Raw genomic sequence first — 20,123 nt, 5'->3', positions numbered from 1 at the left:
CTTAGATTATATCTGGACAGCCAATCTCACAGTGTCTGCAATGACAGTTTCGCCTTGTACATGGTCTGACCACTATTTAAAAGTTTGTTATTAACAATATAACTACCAAACCCCTAGCTGCCAAAGGGTCCAGGGCCAGGAACCGGAATAGTATCAATAGAAATCGTTTTTTGGACACATTGGCAAACACAGTCCCTGTCACCCGGTCATTTATTACTATCAGGGAGGAAACTCTTACAGCATGGCTAATAGCAGCCAGTAACGAAAATGCCCCTATCAGGACAAAAAGATCTGTAAGGCGCCATGAGGCTCAGAGATGGTTCTCTGCTGATCTAAAAACACAAAAATGTGTCCTCCGCCAATCTGAAAGGAGATGGAGACGTAGCTATTCCCCTGTTAAAAGAGAGATTTAGTTAGCCCAACTAAAGGAATACAAACAAATCAATCTCTACAACCAAGGCTACCAATTTTTCTTCAAAAATCCTGAGTTCCTCTAATAAGTCAAAAGAAATAGTCTCAATTGTCAGCGAACTGTCCAACCCCGATAGAGTCACAGTAAAACCGATACCATCTCAAGCACTCTGATTCCCTGAACACATTCTTCATCAATAAAATTACCTTGATTAAAGCCAGTTTCCCAACCTGCTACACCCCCAAGGTACTTCCATCTACGCCGAAAAATTCCTATTCCCTTGATCAGTTACAGGCAATAGACGGTCCAGTATTTTTGGACCTCTTGTCCAAAGTAAAATCTGGGTCACCCACTGACAGCTGTCCATAACACATTTTAAAATAAATATTCTCTCCTAAATGAGTCACTATCCCTGGGCTGCGTCCCGAGAGCCTTTAAAGAAGAAATTATTGTTCCCCTCCTAGAAAAACCAGGGGCTGACCCTGAGACTCTGCCTAACTACAGTCCTCTCTCTCTGCTCCCCTACTTGGCCAAGGTATTAGAATCTCATGTGGCCAAGTGCCTTTGCGCCTTTATTGAACAGTCGGAATATCTTGACCCTCACCAAGCTGGGTTTCGTCCAGCTCATTCAACAGAGACAGTGATACTGACCACGCTAGACACACTAAGGAAAGAAGCCGATAAAGGATCTCCCCAGGCCCTGGTGCTGCTTGATCTTTCAGCAGCATCTGACACGGTCGACCATGGTATTTTGATTGACCGTGTGCAAGATGCTGGACTCCAGGGATCAGCTCTTAGCTGGGTACAGTCATTCTTGGAGGACCGCTCCCAGTCAGTCTGCCTATCTCAGTTCACGTGCAAAAACCACAGTTGATGGACAGAATGCAGAACAATGTCATACATTCACCCCAGTACAGAGATCTGGGCCCAAATCCATCGTTTTTTTGCACTCCACACCACCCCAGTTCAGACATGGCCATATGCAAATCTGACCCTGTGACTCATGGGAACAGTCCAGCCCGAACTGCCAAGCCATGTCTTCCCTGGACTGGAATCAAACATCCTAGGACCGGTTTCTGGCTATCAGCCAGGATAGCTTGATTCCAGTGGCCTGGAGAGCACAGGCCATGTCTGAACTGGGGTGGTGTGGTGTGCAAAAAACGATGGTTTTAGGCCCAGATCTCTGTACTGGGGTGAATGTATGACATTGTTCTGCATTCTGTCCATCAACTGTGGTTTTTGCATATCTCAGTTCACAGCATCTAAAATGAGTATAACATGTGGAGTACCTCAGGGTTCCTCATTATCACCTCACTTGTTCAGCCTATATCCCCTCCCATCGATCCAGTCCTTGAAAGAAAGGAAGGTGTGCACATTCAATTACGCTGATGATATACAATTAATGTTTACTATTAATAACACACCTGACTGTGTCCGAATTTCAAACTACTATGCTGTACATCCGTCATTGGATGAACAGCAACCACTTAAAACTCAATCCTGACAAGACCGAACTTATCTTGACAGGGGGCACATGGAGGTCCCATTTTTGGCCAGCTGAGTTGTGCTCTCCTCCCACTCCATCCCCTTCAGCCAAGACTCTTGGAGTGATAATTAACAGCGACCTTACTATGAAAACCCAGATAGGGTCCGTGACCTCGACCTGCTTTCTTCGGTTAACAAAGATAAGGAAGATCAGTAGACTCCTAACTAGGGAAGCACTGATACAGGTTGTCCTTGCCATGGTTATATCACATATTGACTATGCCAACTCTTTATACTTTGAATGTAGGTGGTGGTGGCACTCGGTTGAACTACTTCTCTATTTGTATGGTATGTGTGCTGTGCTGAATTACTGCCTGCTGAACAAAATGAAGGGACCTTTCAGTCCCGAAATGCATTGGGTACTCAAAGTTTGTGGTTACTTTTGTAACAGAAGAATATAAGTTCTTGAAATGCAACATATATATAATGATGTATTTGTGAAAATTTTTAATTATTTCATGAAAAACTGTGAAAATGTCATGATGAATATGAATTAAATATTGCTGAATGATATAAAACATTATTGTTGTTGCGTGCTGTAGTCCTAACCGTCATCATTTGGGGTCAGGCCACTTACATTGTAACTCTTTATACTTTGGCATACCATTATACCTTACTAAAAGACTGCAATTGGTGTAGAACCAGGCAGCTAGAATGATCTTCCAGCAGCCTAGATGGCAACATGTCTCCCCTCTCATGAGGAAGCTGTATTGGCTCCCCATCCCACACGATCAGCATTCAAAGTTGGTTGCCTTATCTTTAAGACCTGGCACGGTGCAAGCCCAAAATTCATCTCTAGCCTTATTCAAAGGCATATACCTACTCGCAACTTGAGTCACGCCACATGAACCTTTTGGTTACATCCTCTTACAAACTGAAGTGGCAAAGAGGCTGCAGGTTTGCAGTGCTGGCACCTAGATTCTGGAACTCCCTGCCATCTGACATCAGAGCCTGCACGGACCTTCTGAGACTCAGAAGGCTCCTCAAAACATGGTTATTTACCCAAGCTTATGACTGAAACTCAATCATATGATAAACCAACAGGGCCTCTGCATATCCTAGAATCAGCGCCAAGAAACCAATGGGTGTACGTGCGCTTTGCAAGAAATTTTAACATAACATAGCCTCATATTGCTAAACTTTGAAAACGTGTGTACACATTTTTATACTGGATCCACTGTCAGTAGTGCAGCTAGAGCTTACAACATTTTCTAAGAGCGCTCACCCTAATAATAAAGGCTTTTAATGAAAACCATAAATACAAGTTAGAACAGCATTAAGCCCCAGACACACATATTACCATAACTGCAGACAGTGCACTTTCCTGAACCATATTGTGGTACTGTAAACTGGCATCCATAGGGATTTGTGCTGTAGGGGGTTGGAGCTACTTGTTCCAAGGACAAAACACACATGAGAACGTGTTGCCCTTGACACCAAACAATATGTCCTGGGCGTCGGGCTAAAGGAATTCCACATCCCTGCTGTATGCAGCAGTGATGCCATTGGAAGTCAGACCATGAATGACCCAGATCCCGTTCCCATGCAGCACATACTCAAACGTCTCTAGCAGGGAGCAGAACTATGCATGCTTTATACAGCTTAGACATCAGGTGATCACCACCCGTATCCTTGATGAATAGCATCAAGGGTGTAAATTTGGACGGTTCAAGGGGGTAGATGGGGATCTGGGACCTAAGTGATCCCTGCATTCGCCTCATCACAAATTGGTCCATCAGTGAGGCCTCTTGGAAGCTGATGTCTTTAGTCCGGGAAAAAATTTGCCCATCAGGAAACAAATCTCAATAATTTCCAAGGAGTACCTTGACAGAGTTTGCTTTCCAAGAGCCTCCTGCGTGATGGGTTGCCAAGTATTACCCGCTAAGGGAAGAGCAGGCAAGTAGAGTAAGTAACCTCCTGTTGCCCTAATGAGTCTTTTCTAGGCCCAGCTGACCGTGGAGACCGTATGAATGTTGTGAGGGTCGCATGGTAATCCTGCCGGCCGAATTGTTGCCAGCGGGGTGGGGTACGTGAGGTCTGCTTCTGGTTTAGCATATGGTATCCTGAGATCTGGACAAGTGTCTGGCAAAACTGCACTGGGCTTTTAGGAGTTACACACCTGCACACCAAGTGTAACAACTATTTTATAAACCCCCAGATTGGGTCGGTAGGCCAGGGTTTTGAGTAACCAGTTCAGTCTTTGCCCATTGTCAATGGCACCCCAACCTTGAATTTTCCTGTAGGGCTATGTCTTTATTGGATGGCACTGATCTTAGTCAGGATGCACTAGGAAAGTGTACGCATATCTGGGGTGAAAACATTTCACACTATACGTGGGTAGATAGCACAGTAAGTCCTCAGACAGTCATGAGACTAACTTCTGTCTCTTTGTGTTTCAGAGGGAATAACACTGTTAATGTAGGACAGAATACTGGATGTAAGGTCACAGTTTACCACGCCAACATACAGGGGGGCACCTATAGCCTCATAGATTGACAGTGTAGAGAACTGCTGTATGCTCAGTTACCACTAAATTGGGGTGGAATCTGTTCCATCGTGACAGGGGTGTGGAATTTATTAAAATATCTACTTATCCATGGGGCAGGTTGCTTCGTACATCTACTTGTCCTGTAATAAAATCCACTTGTCCCTTTGGTGCTATGTAGTGCTGCCTCAAATTATGGCAGCAATCTCATTATATAAGAGCTCTTATATAGCCTCTCTGATTATGCCAGGGCATATACCATAGTTGTGTTTGAATACTAGTAATCATTTTATGTTGCCACGTTTCGGCAGTTCTACATACTGGGACTGAATATGGTGTTAAGCAATAGTTCCAGGGTTGGAATGCCCTTTTGAGTCTGTGCAAACCTACTAACTTGCATGTTTTAAGGGTTTTCAACAAATCTTCTCCAATCTTTCCCATACTGAGAAATGGTGGAAATTTACTCCTGATAGTGGCAGACGTAAACCTTCTTTCAGAGTTGGGGAAAAAAGTAATTGGAGAGAAAATGAACTTTCAAACATCCAGGTTTTCACATGAGCAAATATACATATGCAGATATGCTCATGCTAAAATGCAGTTCACAAATTTTTTGTAGAAGTACAATTTCTTGCCCTACTAATGTAAATTCTTGTGAATTCACGGAAGCCATATACCAAAAGTGCACTTTTGAGACTTTATTTAATAATTGGGCCCCTAATTTGGTCTGGCGTTAACCAGGACCTTTTGTGTTTATTAAAATTCTCTCTCTCTCAGAATCAGCTGGCTTCACTGTGAGTGACAGCATTCTGCTCTTTCACAAGGAGAATATCGGTACACAAAGTAGTTTTGTTCAGTGCCAGTAACTAATGTGGCAGTGAGTTCTTTTTTGAGACCAAAAACTATTTTTGCGTTTGCCAATGTTTGGTATAATGGTGAGGGTCCGGCAGCTCTCACATCAATAAGGTTTTACAAAAGCCATGCCAAAACAAGTCACGCATTGCCAAAACTAAAAAGCTGACCACCAATGTCAGACCTACTGGGTTTGAACAGCATTAACACATGCACACAAATATTAACTTAACTACAGGCAGTACCCTTCCCTGATCCTTAATGTGGTACTGCAAAGTGGCAGTTAAAGAGTTTGTGCTGCGGGGGGTTGGGCCTACTAGTCCCAAGAACAAAATACACATTAAAACTTGTTGCCCTTGACCCCAAACAATATGTCCTAGGCGTCGGGCTATAGGAATTCCACATCCCTGCGATTCGTGAACTAGCACGCTCCGGTTTTGGTCATTCCTGGCATCAACTTGTCAACCTTTCACGAACACCCCATAAGTCGTCCACCGACCTTCTTCCACCATAGCCGCAGGAAAAGAACTGCAGAGTACTATGACACAAGCACTTGGAGTTACTTACCCCAGGATTATTGCCCGTTCAGTGATGCCCAACTATTCTTTGGAAGCATTAAGCCATTTGTACAAGCTAAATCAACAGCTTGTTGGCTCCATATAACGCTTTTGAAGGTCATAAATACTACCAACAAAGGTTTCAATGCCATAAAGGAAGAGCTACATGCCATGTGAATGATGGTGATGCAGTATCACTATGTACTGGACCTTATGACGGCCATGCAATGAGTAGTATACAAGTTGAGACTGCATGTTGCATGTTTATTCTAGCAAATGATGCAAACAATGGGACTTTATCGGAGGCTATATAGACACTGCATAATCTACAAAAGAAAATGGTAGATGAAGGAGGTGCGCCAGATAGCGGGTTCAGTGTTTGTGTTCTATCACTGTCATCAGGGATGTCGAGGTTGTTAGGGGCTTTGTTGCCAACTATTGTGGGCTTACTGCTAATATACTGTGTTGCACAACTAATCTTAGCATTTTGTAGGAGAATAGGTGAAAAGGCGAGTGGGATGTTCCGAGTTAGGACACCAATGCAAGCAGTAGATTCCCATGCCAACTTGTACCACTTGGTGCCAAGTTCAGACCAAGGTCTAGGTGAAGTAGTTGAAATATCAACTAGACGAGGAATGTTGAAGAAATTTTAAAAACTAAACACACTGTAGAAAATATAACACAAGAGAATATGACAACATCAAACCCAAGCAGAAAATACACAGCTGTTTTAGGACGGGGAGCTACTGAGGGGCAGGTAGGGGCGGTCATCACGTGAATAGGGGGCAGTAGGAGGGGAGAACAACATTAGAGCCTGGAGGCAGAGCAGTCAGGCAAGTTAGATGTATTCTTCTGAACATAAATCCAGTTAGGAGAGTTACCTGCTTTCCAAAATACATTTTGTTGCATTTTATCTAAGGGAGAGGATGTGGCATTAAGTTACCTGCTTCTCAAAACACATTTTGTTGTATTTTATCTAAGGGAGAGGATGTGGATTATGGCCAGAGATGCTGACTTTGGAACTGGGGAACCAGGTTCAAGTCATGGTATGGGCTCAATCAACATCCTGTTATTTTGGACAAATCACTTAATCTTCCTGTGTCTCAAGAAAAAATGAATATGATATTGTGTAATCTACCTGTACTCATGCACAGGTCTACAATACCTTTGGGCGGCGTTCCCACTATTTAAAACTGCAAAACAAAAAAAACAAGCATTTGCAATGCAATAGGTCTCGCATTTGCGAAAGTTTAATCTATTGGAAATGTAAATGATAACAGCGTTTATTTATGTTTTAAAAACCAACACATAAATAAAAAGCAGTGTCATTTACAACGCTAATAGCTTAAACTTTTGCAAATGCAAGACCTCTTGCATTGCAAATGTTTGAAGGAAAGTATTTTAATTATTCTTGTAACACAAACATCCATTACTTGGATTTACACTGCATTTGGTTTTGGTGCCAGGCTTCCCGAGAGCAGGCCTTGACTTCTGGAGTACAGCTTTCAGGGGATCACCGGGTGTACTACAGGAGCCCTGGCGAAATACTGTAGACCCTGCATTAGGTATCCCGGGCGGGGGTGTCCCGATTTTACCATTGGTGGGTGCTCCCTGTGAAACCACTGGATCTCGCAAAAAAAAACACAAAAACACACCTGAATAGAATGTAGGGAAACCATAGCATGTTTATTGAGCACGTAGCGAGTGCTACCGAGGAGACCGCTAGTAATGTCCTAAGGGCTAGGGTACAGAGGCATTCAATGAGCAGAACTCTTACCCGGTACTACAAGAAGCCCTGGTGAAGATAGAGTATCCAAGTAAGAAACGACAGGCTGCAACAACTGTAAACACTCGTTGCTCCTGTGTCTTTTCTGCCCACCTCTCCCCTGCCCCACCCCATTGCAGCAGATAATGGGACAGTGGCTGCGTGTCAGCCGTGGAGAGGGATCCGGTACCTTTGTATGGAGATATGAGACTGCTGACGGGATGAGCTCTTTAGCTGCATAGATTCGAAGATCGTGGAAATCAGCGTAAGAAACAAAAGGTAGGCTGGGGAGAAGAGAGGAGCAGAACAGCGCAGTGCAGGGGGGACAGGGAGTGCGGAAAGCGTGGAGTCGTCAGAGCAGGGGAGGAGTGTGGAGAAAGAGAAGATGAAGGAGAGGGAACAAGGCACAGAATCAGGAGAGAGAGAGAGAGGTCAGGCAAAGAGTTTAAAGAGCGAGAAGCTGAGATGGGGATGACGAGAATGTGGAGCAGACAAAGCGTTGTGATAATGGTGTCGGTGTGTGGCAGGGAGGCTAGGAGGTGTCACCAGGCCGAACAAGTGTGGCAGAGTGAATATGGAGGCACAGGATACTTAGGAGAATCTGTGACACAAACCCAGATCTGCAAGGGGCGCAGAGACAAAAGGAAATCACCAGATCACTAAGCCTGCCGTGCACAGAAGCAAAGGGGCAGGGCACACTCTCATCCACAGGTGCCCAGTTCGTGTGCCTTTAATGCAGGGTTCTCCAAACCGTTCCTGGAGGGCCGCATCCATGCCAGATTTTTAAAATAACTACATGTATCTAAATGGGGATATGCACAAAATCTGGCATGATCCGGCCCTTCAGGACCGGTTTGGAGAACCCTGCTTTAATGCATGCTGCTTGCACACAAAGTGCATTGTTTTTACGGGAGGAATAAGCTCTCATCTTTAAAATTAAAAAAATAATAAATGTAAACACTTTCACATTGCAGGAAAAGAGTTCTAAAACCTTCTGTTTGATATAAAAAAATACAATAAGCACAATCCTCCTTAAAACAAAGCCCGAAACCAACAAACATCCTACTAAAAAAGCCCAAATGAAGGTTAACATCGATAATAGCTAAAAGCTTAAAAAATATAACAAACAAAGGGGAGCATGGAACAAAACGTACCCACAATACAACTGTGGAATTAAGAGGAGGTGGGGGGGAAGGAAAACTATATATAAATGTAATCAGCAATGGTGCCAAAACTACATACAGGCAAACAGAAACAGAGCAGGAAACCAAGAAAAAAAGTAGTCTCCCACAGAACATATAAAGAACTGTATCGTGATGAGACATACTTAGTCCCTGCTGCATGGGAGGAACGGAAGAGAAAAAGGAGGGACAAAGAGGCAGGACAGACCACTGGCAAGCAAGGATTTTTGAAGGACACTGACATAGACAAAGGAAAAACAAAAGCAAGCAATGGGTGGAGTTGGAACTCCACAATGCAATTACTACAGGATGCTAAGCAACAGCGCAAGCGTTGCCTAGGCTCGACCTAAAAAGAGGAGTCCTGTCTGCTTATGAAGAACTTCCAGTAATGTTGGCACGGCCTAATAGAACAGAAAATGACTGGGGTTCCTATTATATCAACTAAGTAGCACTCACATTATAAAGCTTCGAAGGGTGAAAAGCAGATCCTGCAGAGATTCAAACTTTGACCTCTAGGTTGAGTTTGGCCTTTGGCAACAGATGCCTAGACTCCCATAGCTTCCGTACATTAGGCTGTGTTTAATAAAACCGCTTCTGCACTTTAAAATAGCTTGTTCTAATATTCCTATTTCGCTCAAAAACTCTGTGATTGCACATGTTCATCAAAGCCAGTGGCATCAAGACCAAAGGCAATTTGTAGTGGGTCCCGAAAGATGACCCTGCCCCCAAACAACTCCCCCCCGTGCCACCCTTTAACCCCGTATCCATGGGATCCCTTTTCTCTCCCAGGTCGCTGGGATTTTTAATACCTTTCTCCAGTGGTATGGTCTGCCTTGCACATCATCATGGGCTCTCTTCTTTCCCATTCTAGCATGAATAAGTCGTCCTGTGTGTGTGTACTGTATAGGCGTTCAGATTTTATATTGGGGTACACAGGACTGCACGTCCCAGATAGCATCAGGCTTGCCTGGTTTAGGTTCTGAAACATGTGCATGGGAAACAGAAGAACTCTTATACGACCTCAGACTACCCGTCCAGCTCTGCCAAGTATCCCGCATCATGCGTTAGATTAACGCATTTCAGTGTGGTGGCCTGCATCACCGCACTGAAATGAGAAGTCACGCATTTCAAGTGCCCCCTGAAGCGATCAAGCCAGAACGCTTTAATTAGCACCATCTGGAAAGAAAGCAACGCACGGTTGGTTGCTCTGGCAGAGTCATGTGATTAACAGAGGCTGACTGCTGCAGGCATGGGGGCTGGCTTATCTGCGCTCGGCTCTCTGAATCACATGACGTGACGCATGTCAAGGAGACTGCAACAATTGTGCACACATTCGCGCCCAGCGCCGAGACAGGCCTAATAAAAGGGACCTGTGTACAGGGGGCAGTTATCAAATTGTTTAAAAGTTAAGTTTGACTTAAGTCCGTGGAGCCTGCTGCTACTCGCACCTCTGTTGTGCTGCCCTCTTATCAAGGAACCGTTTGCATGTTCCGGAACAGAGTTGGAGGACCCCCGGTCGCTGCAGTGCTGGACACGAGGGTTAAGTGGTGCCTGCAGCCTGATTCTGCAAGAATCCGGACCGGACCACGGATGCTGCAGCCAGTTGAGTTTGGGGCCTGCAGAATCTCATGTGCTGGTCGATGGTTTTGTGCCTCACTCTGAGAGACTGCCATTGACATTACTGTCGAAGGTAATGTAATTGCTTTATACTTCATTTATGTCCCATGATCATACCTGCTGAGAGCTGGGTTTTAAACTGTACCTAATTCACTCCACACCAATCAGTGGCAGCCTTTCAAGCAAAACCTTGTTTTCTTCGGGTTGCAGGCAAAATTACTCTCTGATTTTGGAATTCACTATTGAAAATGATTCAGCGTGGAAAGGGTTCGAATTGTGGCTGATGGCTGTGTTGCTGGCTTCTTGCATTATGGGTGTAATTGCTTTCGGTGCGGCGTGATTTCAGACATTAACAGTTAAACTCTAAGTGTGCAGAGTCTAATTTAATTCATTACTGAAAGCTAAAACACACAATCCAAATTGCCTCGCGCACGGTTTTATTTTGTATGGGTTTGAATCTATCTGGGTGAGTGAAGAAGACATAAATCTTGGATGGAAATTGCAGGACGTGTAAAGCAGGGAGTCCCATTGCATTATCTTTATGGAAAGACACAGTGTACCTTCACTGAGCAGAACTGGTTTCAGATTACATCTGGCCAGCTCTGATCTTTCTATAACATCTGCAGGTGCAGAGAGAAATGCTCCTGTCTGTGCAGAGGGTTAACATGCTGCTACAAAGAAGGTGTACTTTGACATCACCGACATGTATTTTATGTAGATAGCTCAGCAGGTTAATGCTTTTGACACAGAGATCCTTTAGTTACTTGTGGTTCAGCCGCACCTCCTGAGCTGAGGGAGGGTGCTGTGCTTAGACATGACTTATGGGTGTCAAAGCTCCTGCTGGAGAGTTACTTGTCTGGTAGCAGTTTTGACTCACCAAAAAGTAGCGCAGAGGGTAACAACGTATTTTGCATAGATCAGTTGCTTTGCACCAGTTTCAAGATCTTAGAGTTTCTCGTTGCTCAAATGGATTTCATTTTATATGTTTCCGTCTTCTTCATTGCGTGATTTTGACCACGAGAAAGTGTCACTCATATTTGTTGAAATATCACTCATGGTTACACTGAAATTCCGAAAATGTCACACATAGCAATCTGAAACCTTGGCAGCTATGCCCGTCCCCAAGCTCCCACGAGAAAGAGGGAGTTCCTCTCTCACTCACCTTTCCTTGTGTTGGTTTGAACGTCATTTGTACTGTCAGAAAAAGCCGGGAACAGAGACATCGCTAGCCCTCACTTTCAGCTACAGTAAACAGCACTCTACGACGCACAGAATGTACGTCAACATGTCAGCCGCGGAGCGTCATGGGATACGTAGTTCTAGCGGTCTCCTATCAGTTTCCGAGAAGACAATTGAAAAGAAGGAGGGAAATAACAAGCGTGCAGCAGAATTTCGAAGATCGTGACCTAATTACGCTGCTAGTCAACTGACAAAAATAGTAGACTACATGCATTTAATTCAAATTAACAAATCCGGTACAGTCAAAGCTTCTTGTTTTCTGAAAAGCATCATAGCACGTTGATGCCTAATCAGCCGCTCCCCCCACCTGGGACATTTGCTCGGATATACATAGTAACGGGGTAGATCCCAGCATTAATGCTTCATGCAACAAGCAAATAATACTGCCGAAAGAAGGAAACTCCTCGGGATCACCGAAAGTGTGGCGGAATTGAACTGCGTCTGAAATATTCGCCACACGAAGTGAACGTGCAGAGAGACGAGTGGCAGGCATGAAACGGATTCCTTCTTTGTGGAATTTTGAGCAGTAAGCGTCTGGCGTTCACTGGAAGTATCGGAGGACACTAACAGCGTCGGGAGTCTCCCGGTAAGTGAAACACGCAATTGACTAAACCAGACAATCTGCTTTAATCCGTCTTGTAATGCTGTAGTGAGTGTCAGCGGGCCCATAAGCTTGACTTCACATGTGGGCCAAACTGAGTTAATCTGACTCTGGGACACTAACTTGAAGTAACTTCCATTTCCTGGAAAGACATCAAATAACCCTTTCAAAAACGGAACTTCAATATTTCCTCACATTTAACAGTTTTGTCAGAGAAGTGAATTCATATCTCTCCTTTATCATATAAAGCCAAAGTAACAACAATAACAATTAAATATACAACGGGATCATTACAAGCGCTATGATGGAAAAAAGAGCTGCGCAACGTCTTGAAAAGGCAGAAAGTATGTTCATGAAAACAGTGCCAGGCTCAATATCGACTACTACCAAAGTAACTGCAACAAGATCTATAAATCCAACTGTCAAACAACTATTCCAGCAACTGGAAAAACTTCTTCGTAAAGAGATTTCACGCAGCTGGGAAATCATAACTTTGGAAAAATATACCAAATTGGGTCTGGTTCCAAGAGGCTTACGTATTTTTACTTTGACCAATCACCCGGACACCAGCCCGGAAATGCTGGAGGAATGGGGGCAAAATAACATGAACTGTTCGTATAGGATGATCTTAATTATAATAAAATATGCAAAGAAAAATGTAGATGATCTCCTTATAAGAATTAATGACTTGGAGTAACAGGTCAAAGCCACGGGGGAAAGTGAGGAAATAACTAACAACCTGCGTCAAATAATGGACAAAAATCTGGATAAACATGACCATGAAATACAGGAAAGAAAACAGCGAAAGTTTAGACGTGATGAATCTGGTTTTGAAAATGGTACAATCTTCACCTTTGCTAAACGATTCGACGTCTTAAAACAACAACAACAAGCCAATCCTCAAAATCTGCAAGACAAGGCACACACCTCACAGAGTGAAACTGAATCAGACCCAAGTGATGGCGAACAAAGACCTATGGGGATCAAAAAGCTGTCTTTTTTAGACGAAATGCAAATGCTGTACAAAGATCAGCAAAATCCAAAGACAAGAGGAAGAGGACGGGGAAATTCCAGAATGAGAGGAGGGGCAAGAGGACAAACCGGCAATCAAAACCAATGAGGAAAACAAGAAGAAGCAGGAAATCAAAGGTACCAGCTTCGCAATAGAATAGTAATGAAGAAGCAGTCATAATGGAGAGTAAAAAAACGGACCCCAATCTAATAGTCAATCTATCTGATTACCAACTATCACCAGCAGAAATCACACTTCTTAGCAAAGGTTTAACTTTCTGTCCGGAAAAACATCAAAATGAAGTAGAAACAAGGATAGATATGTATAAATACATCCGCAAATTAAAGTTAAAGAAATTCTTTGCTAAGAAGAGACCAAGGCAAGTGTCAAATATGACAGCTGATGAATTTGACCAAGCTGTAGGGCAAGAAGACTATACAATTGCGGATACAACTAGTCTTAGAACTGCCTATGAACTAACGCACGAGATAGACGAAACAGAAATTACAGACACTCAACTTCTATCAGAGATGGGGATTCCGACTGGCTCACATTCAAGAACCAATTTGAAAAACAAGTCTAAATTCTGCCCTACTCTATACCCCGGCAACCGCATTGACACATTCCATGATCTGGTGGTGGCAGAACTAGAATTCATGAGTAATACAACAACCAAAAAGGAGAATCTGACAACTAAGGAACGCGCAGCTCTCAATGCCCTCAAAATCAATTCTGCAATCGAAATAAAACCTGCAGACAAGGGGGGCAATATTGTCATCTCAAACAAAACAGCCTATATGGAAGAGGCAAATCGTCAACTAAACAACACAACTAACTACAAATTGTTACAATCCAACCCTACTCTGGAAATGATGGACAATTTACATAAATCCATAAAGATTTGGCACGAAAAGGGATGAATCAGCAATGAGGAAAAAACCTATCTCACTGTACTACATCTGATAATTCCAACAATATATTTCCTGCCAAAAATTCACAAAACTCTACATAAACCACCAGCCCGACCGATCATTTCTAGTTGTGGTTCATTGTGTGAAAATATAGCATCATATGTCGACCACTTCCTGGCACCGATTGTCCCAACTTTAAGCTCCTTCATAAAGGACACTGGAGATTTCCTTAGAAATATCATGGAATGCCAACCACAATATTGGTTGGCCACAATATATGTCGTGTCACTTTACACGTCGATACAACACTGCGTAGGCCTAAAAGCAGTTAAATATTTTCTAAAACAAAGGCCATTATCGGAGCGGCAACATACCAACATGTTGATGGGCATGATAACTTTCTGTTTAACAAACAATGTGTTCCTTTCCAATAAAACATGTATGCTCAAACATGTGGATGTGCCATGGGGGGTTTCCTTCTCTCCAAGCTATGCCAATCTCACCATGGGCTGGTGGGAGAGGAGCATAGCTCCGAGAGAAGAAAACTAACCATACACCACGGATGTGGTGTTATGGCTCCGATTTATAGATGACCTCCTTCTCCTTTGGAAAGGTTCCAAACAGAAACTCATCAACTACATAAAAATATTGAATCAGAATGAAGTGGGTTTGAAATTTACTTTCAACATCTAAAAGGAAGAAATAGACTTTCTTGACACTAAAATATATGTCAAGAATGACAAATTGGGGGAGGAGGAGCTATGTCACCAGCTAAGATGGCCGCTTAGGTGCCCGGCTCCGCCGACCTCCGATTCCAGCCGGATGATCCTGCAACTTATCCTGAAATCATGCCCGACCTCCAGGGAGATGAAGCCTTGCTGAATCGTTTGGTCCAATCCCCAGACCTTTGTCGCCAGAATTGACGGAGTTTTGTCGTCTTCTGGATCCTGGCCTAACGCAGCTTGTAAGCCGGGGCCTCGAGTTTGAGCCCAGCCGGGACGTAGTTGAACAACATCTGCTGTGTGACTACGACAGGGTACGGTCTCAACAGTGGAAGTCTCCATGTCTGATTTTGATGGTGATCGCCGTAGTTTTCTTGATGTCGTCGGACAATTGACCTGTGCGTCTGTGGAGGTTCTGGGACTCCTGGCCCGGGGACCCAGTTAGACATTGCCGGGGTCCGCCGGGGTGGGGCCCTTGTCCGCTGTCCAGCGCCACTTTGTCTACAGGACGCCCTCAGTTGCGACCCGCTCCGCTCTGTCATTGCCCCCCGGGAGGACCGGGCTCCTCGGGGACTGCCACTATGTTTGTGATAGTAAGAGCGGAGGCGGATCTGACGAATAAAGAGCCGACATTGCGGACCGTGCTGGCCGCCATCATGGAGCTACAAGCGCACATTGAATCTCGACTCGATAATATGCTTGCCGATGGGCCTGACGTGGACTGTTTGGGACCAGGCTCTGATCTTCCACTAAGTCTACCAATATCGACACTTCCCATGAGGTCTGGGATGACCAATGATTACCGCCCAGGGCAAAATGATCTGGTGCAGCCCTTGAGTTGTGTACCGACAAAGAGTAGCGAACTTGGTTCCCAGGAGAGTTGGTCGCACCCGCCATTGTTGTCGCCTGGGGTGGTTCCGCTTGGCCTTTTTATCCTGGAGTTTCCCGTCGGAGCCGACTGGATTGCCATAACATCTCCGCCTCCCCCGTCTGCTTTGCCGCTTACGCGGAGGGAACATCACTTGGACAGGGTGGCGATGATAGAGGGCCTATTGATGATCAAGGCTGGTAATGACTTTGTTTTTCGGGCTCTCTGTGGATTATCCTCTTCGGTACTTCTCTCGTATCCTGGATCTACAATGACTGCGGGGCTGCTGCCGGATGGTGTTTGCGTACAAGATCGGAAGGGCCAAGGATGAGACTGCTTTGATGGTTTGACTTTGGGGCCTTGGCGGACATGGGACTTGGACCTGGGTATTAGAGTGAGGTCGGGCGGGGTTTAGTGATTCCCCTGTATTTTCACAGTCATATCTCCTGGTATTATCTGTGCTATCGCAGGGTTGGTTGGTATCCGGCTAGGGAGAAGGAGACCGGGTGCGCACACGCTTCCTCCTCCTCCACTTCTTCCTTCTTTTAGGGTTTTAGTTATTCGGGGCGACAGGCACGCTGATAGGGGGGTTAGGCTGTAGCTAACTGCAGGGGTGCAGGGTGGGGGGCTGGAGGGTGGGTTGGTTTTGTTTTGCCTTTATTTTGTTTCTATGGCCTTTTTCTTCCTTTCCTTTTCTTTCCTTTTATTAGTATAATTGGGGAAACTTTCTGATTGGTATTGTGTATCCGTATCGGGTGCTCTTGCTTCTTTCATTATCCTGATCCTTGGGTGGGCGGGCTCTGAGGACTGGCGCTTGATGTAGACTGTGCATTGTATGGTTTTATATCCTGAATAGTATGCTTTAACGCCAGCGTCCCAATTATAGCTTTTTCTGATCTGCATATACTGTTTCTCTGCCTAGCCACCGTATTAGTATTTTCGATTGTGTGGCACCCGATACGTTTATTTAGTTAAGTTAAAAATAAAACCTCTATCTCATTCTGTGACTTAACCCTGTGTTCAATACGAACTTTATCCTGAATCGCTGCCGGACCCCAGGGATGTCGGCTGAAGAGCTGTGGCATACCGCAATATATTTGCTCCTATTTTGATTAGCGGCCGGCCCCTGTGGTTGTAGGCCCATGCCCGTAATGTTATTGAAATAAACAATAAAGGTTTTCACAAAAAAAAAGAATGACAAATTGGAAACTACTGTTTTTAGAAAGAAAACATCAACAAACAGCGTGTTACATGGCACCAGCTTTCACCCAGCATCATTAAAACAAAGTACACCCTATGGTGAATTCTTGCGGATGAAACGCAATTGCTCAGTACAAACAGAAATGGAAAGCAAATTTGCGGAAACCAAGTCTTGCTTCATCAAACGGGGATACAAGCGTACTGACATTATACGTGGTGAACAGAGAGCGAGATCCAAAACAAGAGCTGAAACGCTAATAGTAAAGAACAAATTAGAAACTAAAACAGATGAAGAAAAGCCTCGGCTGATCTTAACTTACTCAAAAGAGAGTTTCAAGATACGACAAATTCTAACCAAATACTGAACTGTCTTAAAAAAGGATCCGCAAATTGGGACTCTGATAGGAGACAGACCATTAATATCATGTTAGAAGGCTCTATCGATCCAAGATACCCTGGTGAATAGCCACTTCAAGAAAGAAAAACCTGAAACATGGCTACACAAGCGGCAATTGGGTTTCACAAGATGCCTATCATGCAAAGCCTGTAAGGTCGGACAAAATACAAAATCAATCATAGATCACAAAGGCAGAAACTTTGAGATACATGATAAAATCACGTGTGAATCCCAATTCGTAGTCTACCTAATACAATGCTACTGTGGAAAGAGATACATTGGTTCAACTGCCTGTCCTCCGAAGAAGAGGATATTGGAGCATATAAGATCAATCCAAAACAATGACTACAGCTACGCCATTTCGAAACATCTGAAAACCCATCCTGAAAAAACCTGGAAAGACATTAAATACTTGGGTATAGCCATGATGAAGGAGCATGAAAGAGGTGGTAATCGTATCCAAAAACTGAGACGTCTTGAATCTAAGTTAATAATCCGTTTCAAAACTAGAATTCCGTGGGGATTGAACAGTGACGAGGAAATGCATGTGCATTTATAGATCAAATTCTGTCTTATGAACTTTCTGAAAACCAAATGAACAATTTTCAACTGAAAAACCCAATTCGTTTTCTGAGACTGTACTGAAACCTCAAATTGAATCTTTTTGCTATTAGATATACATGTATGATGTTTAAAGGTATAGGTGTAAGCGAGTATAGAAACAGAGAGATATGGAAATCAAATTTTTAACTTTTTATCCTATTGTTGGAAAACTGTGAGCCCGGCATAATATAGCAAAAAGGGGAAGAGTCATTAAAAGGCACTCAGCCATCACTGACTCATTGACACTCAGTCTGTATTATAGATATCACATGTATCGATCAGTAGCAACTAATGCGCAAGGGCGAATCATTTTTATGACTGCCCACAATCATATCTTATCACTGCGCTTATTAAGTTAAAAGCGTAATTTTTGTCCCCTTCAATAATGTTGACTGTTGGATAATTAATCTCCGTACCTGCACTGAGGACAGACCGAGAAGATGAATCATCCTACAACCAGATATCTATTGAAGGCCATGTAGCAGGAAACTTCCATTGAGTGATTTCTAGGAACAAGATAAAAAATGTTTTATCATGAAATGTTAGATTCTGATTGGTTCTCCTAATGGGAACCATAGGGAGTCATTCTTCACTACAGGGAATTGCATGGTTTCATTGTGCATTGCTGAGCTAGCTGGATTTAGGTGCCCCTTTACACTCTCCTGAGTCTAGAGCCCTCTCTGCTCCTTCTCAATGAAATAGACTCGTGGAGCGCATCTTTTCTCACATACTGACTGAATATTTATTTGATTTTGCCTTTTCAAAGCTGTACTTGCTGCACATTCTGCTTGACTTATCTCACAAATGATCCCAATTTCCTTTAGAGTATCATAATAGGGAATCTTCCCTTCATGGAAAACTGAATTTGTCCGGTTTTGCTTTATGACAACTCTTAGCATTTTGCTTTATATTTGCCAATTTTGAATTGATATTAATTATATAACATAGAGGTTCATTGTAAGTGACCAATTATTTTTTTATAACCTGCAATGATTTGAGTTTGTATCTTTGCTTGTCTACAAAAAACCCTTCATGTTTTGCAAATAAGCTCCAATATGCCGTCCTTGTGGCTACTAATGTGCTTCACTACCATTGCTATATTGTTGATTTGTTGATGTTAAACCTCAGCCCGAGTCTAAAGGTCCATCCACTTAAGTGAAGCTTGTACTTGGGTTTGCACCAAGGTTTTGCACAGTGCAAATCTTAACCTGCTGCAACACATGCATGCAAATGCAGGGCACCCTGACCTCTCCCTAAGGAAAATGTTGGCATCAGCAAAGGAATGTAGATCTGCTCTGGAGCAAAAAGCTTTGTCCAAAAAGTCTTTCGAAGCTCTTAGAGGAGCAGGCTTACTGGACTTTGGTGTCCCCGCAGAGACCAGGGGTCCATTTAGAGCCGTGGTACTCATAGTACGGCCCGGGGGCCGCCAGCGGCCCGGCAGGCCATCATTGGTGGCCCACTAACCTTGCCGTTTGTAGTTTCCAGTGAGGCTGGCAGTAAACACAGACGATGACCGCAGGAGCATACGTAGTGAATACGTATTAAATAGATATACACTGTGTATGCTCCTGAGGCCATCTTCTGTGTTTACTGCCGGCCTCTGTGACGTCACAACACCATTGGAAAGATTCCCAAAAGTCCCTTTAAAAGTCAGCTGTAAGCGCTTTCACAGCTGACCTTTAAAGGGCCTTTTGGGAAGCTTCCTGTTTGGACAGAGACAGATAGAAACAGAGATAGAGACAACAGATAGAGACATAGACAGATAGAGACAGAGACAGTATAGATACAGAAAGATAGAGACAAAGACAGATAGAGTCAGAGACCGAGAGAGAGAGCTAGAGACAGACAGAGAGAGATGCAGAGACAGGGACAGATAGATACAGATACAGAGATAGAGACAGAGACAGATAGTGATAGAGATAGATACACAGAGAGAGACAGGGTCAGACAGAGACAAATAGAGATAGAGACAGCTAGAGATGGAGACAGAGACAAGACAGAGATAGAGAGAGACAGAGACAAATAGAGATAGAGACAGCTAGAGACAAATACAGATAGAGACAAAGACAGAGACTGAGAGATAGAGACAGAGAGAGAGAGATAGAAAAAGAGACAGACAGAGACAGATGGAGATAGATACAGATAGAGATAAATACAGA

At 43.8% G+C, this 20,123-nt stretch overlaps 1 protein-coding gene across 1 annotated transcript in view; it reads right to left on the bottom strand.

The window, feature by feature from the left end:
* The window catches only part of NRDE2 (NRDE-2, necessary for RNA interference, domain containing), a 183,177-nt gene extending 171,503 nt beyond the window's left edge, over positions 1 to 11,674 (bottom strand). Inside the window, exon 1 of the mRNA XM_086937672.1 lies at positions 11,574 to 11,674. Coding sequence (XP_086793798.1) covers positions 11,574 to 11,634 — 61 coding nt within the window. The 5' untranslated portion in view covers positions 11,635 to 11,674. The remainder of the gene's footprint in view (positions 1 to 11,573) is intronic.
* Positions 11,675 to 20,123: the final 8,449 nt, after the last annotated feature.

Source organism: Lissotriton vulgaris, chromosome 9, assembly GCF_964263255.1.
Source record: "Lissotriton vulgaris chromosome 9, aLisVul1.2, whole genome shotgun sequence".
In the NCBI taxonomy this organism is placed as follows: Eukaryota; Metazoa; Chordata; class Amphibia; order Caudata; family Salamandridae; genus Lissotriton; species Lissotriton vulgaris.
The sequence above is the reverse complement of the archived record's forward strand: the minus strand, read 5'-3'. Positions and strand labels throughout refer to the sequence as shown.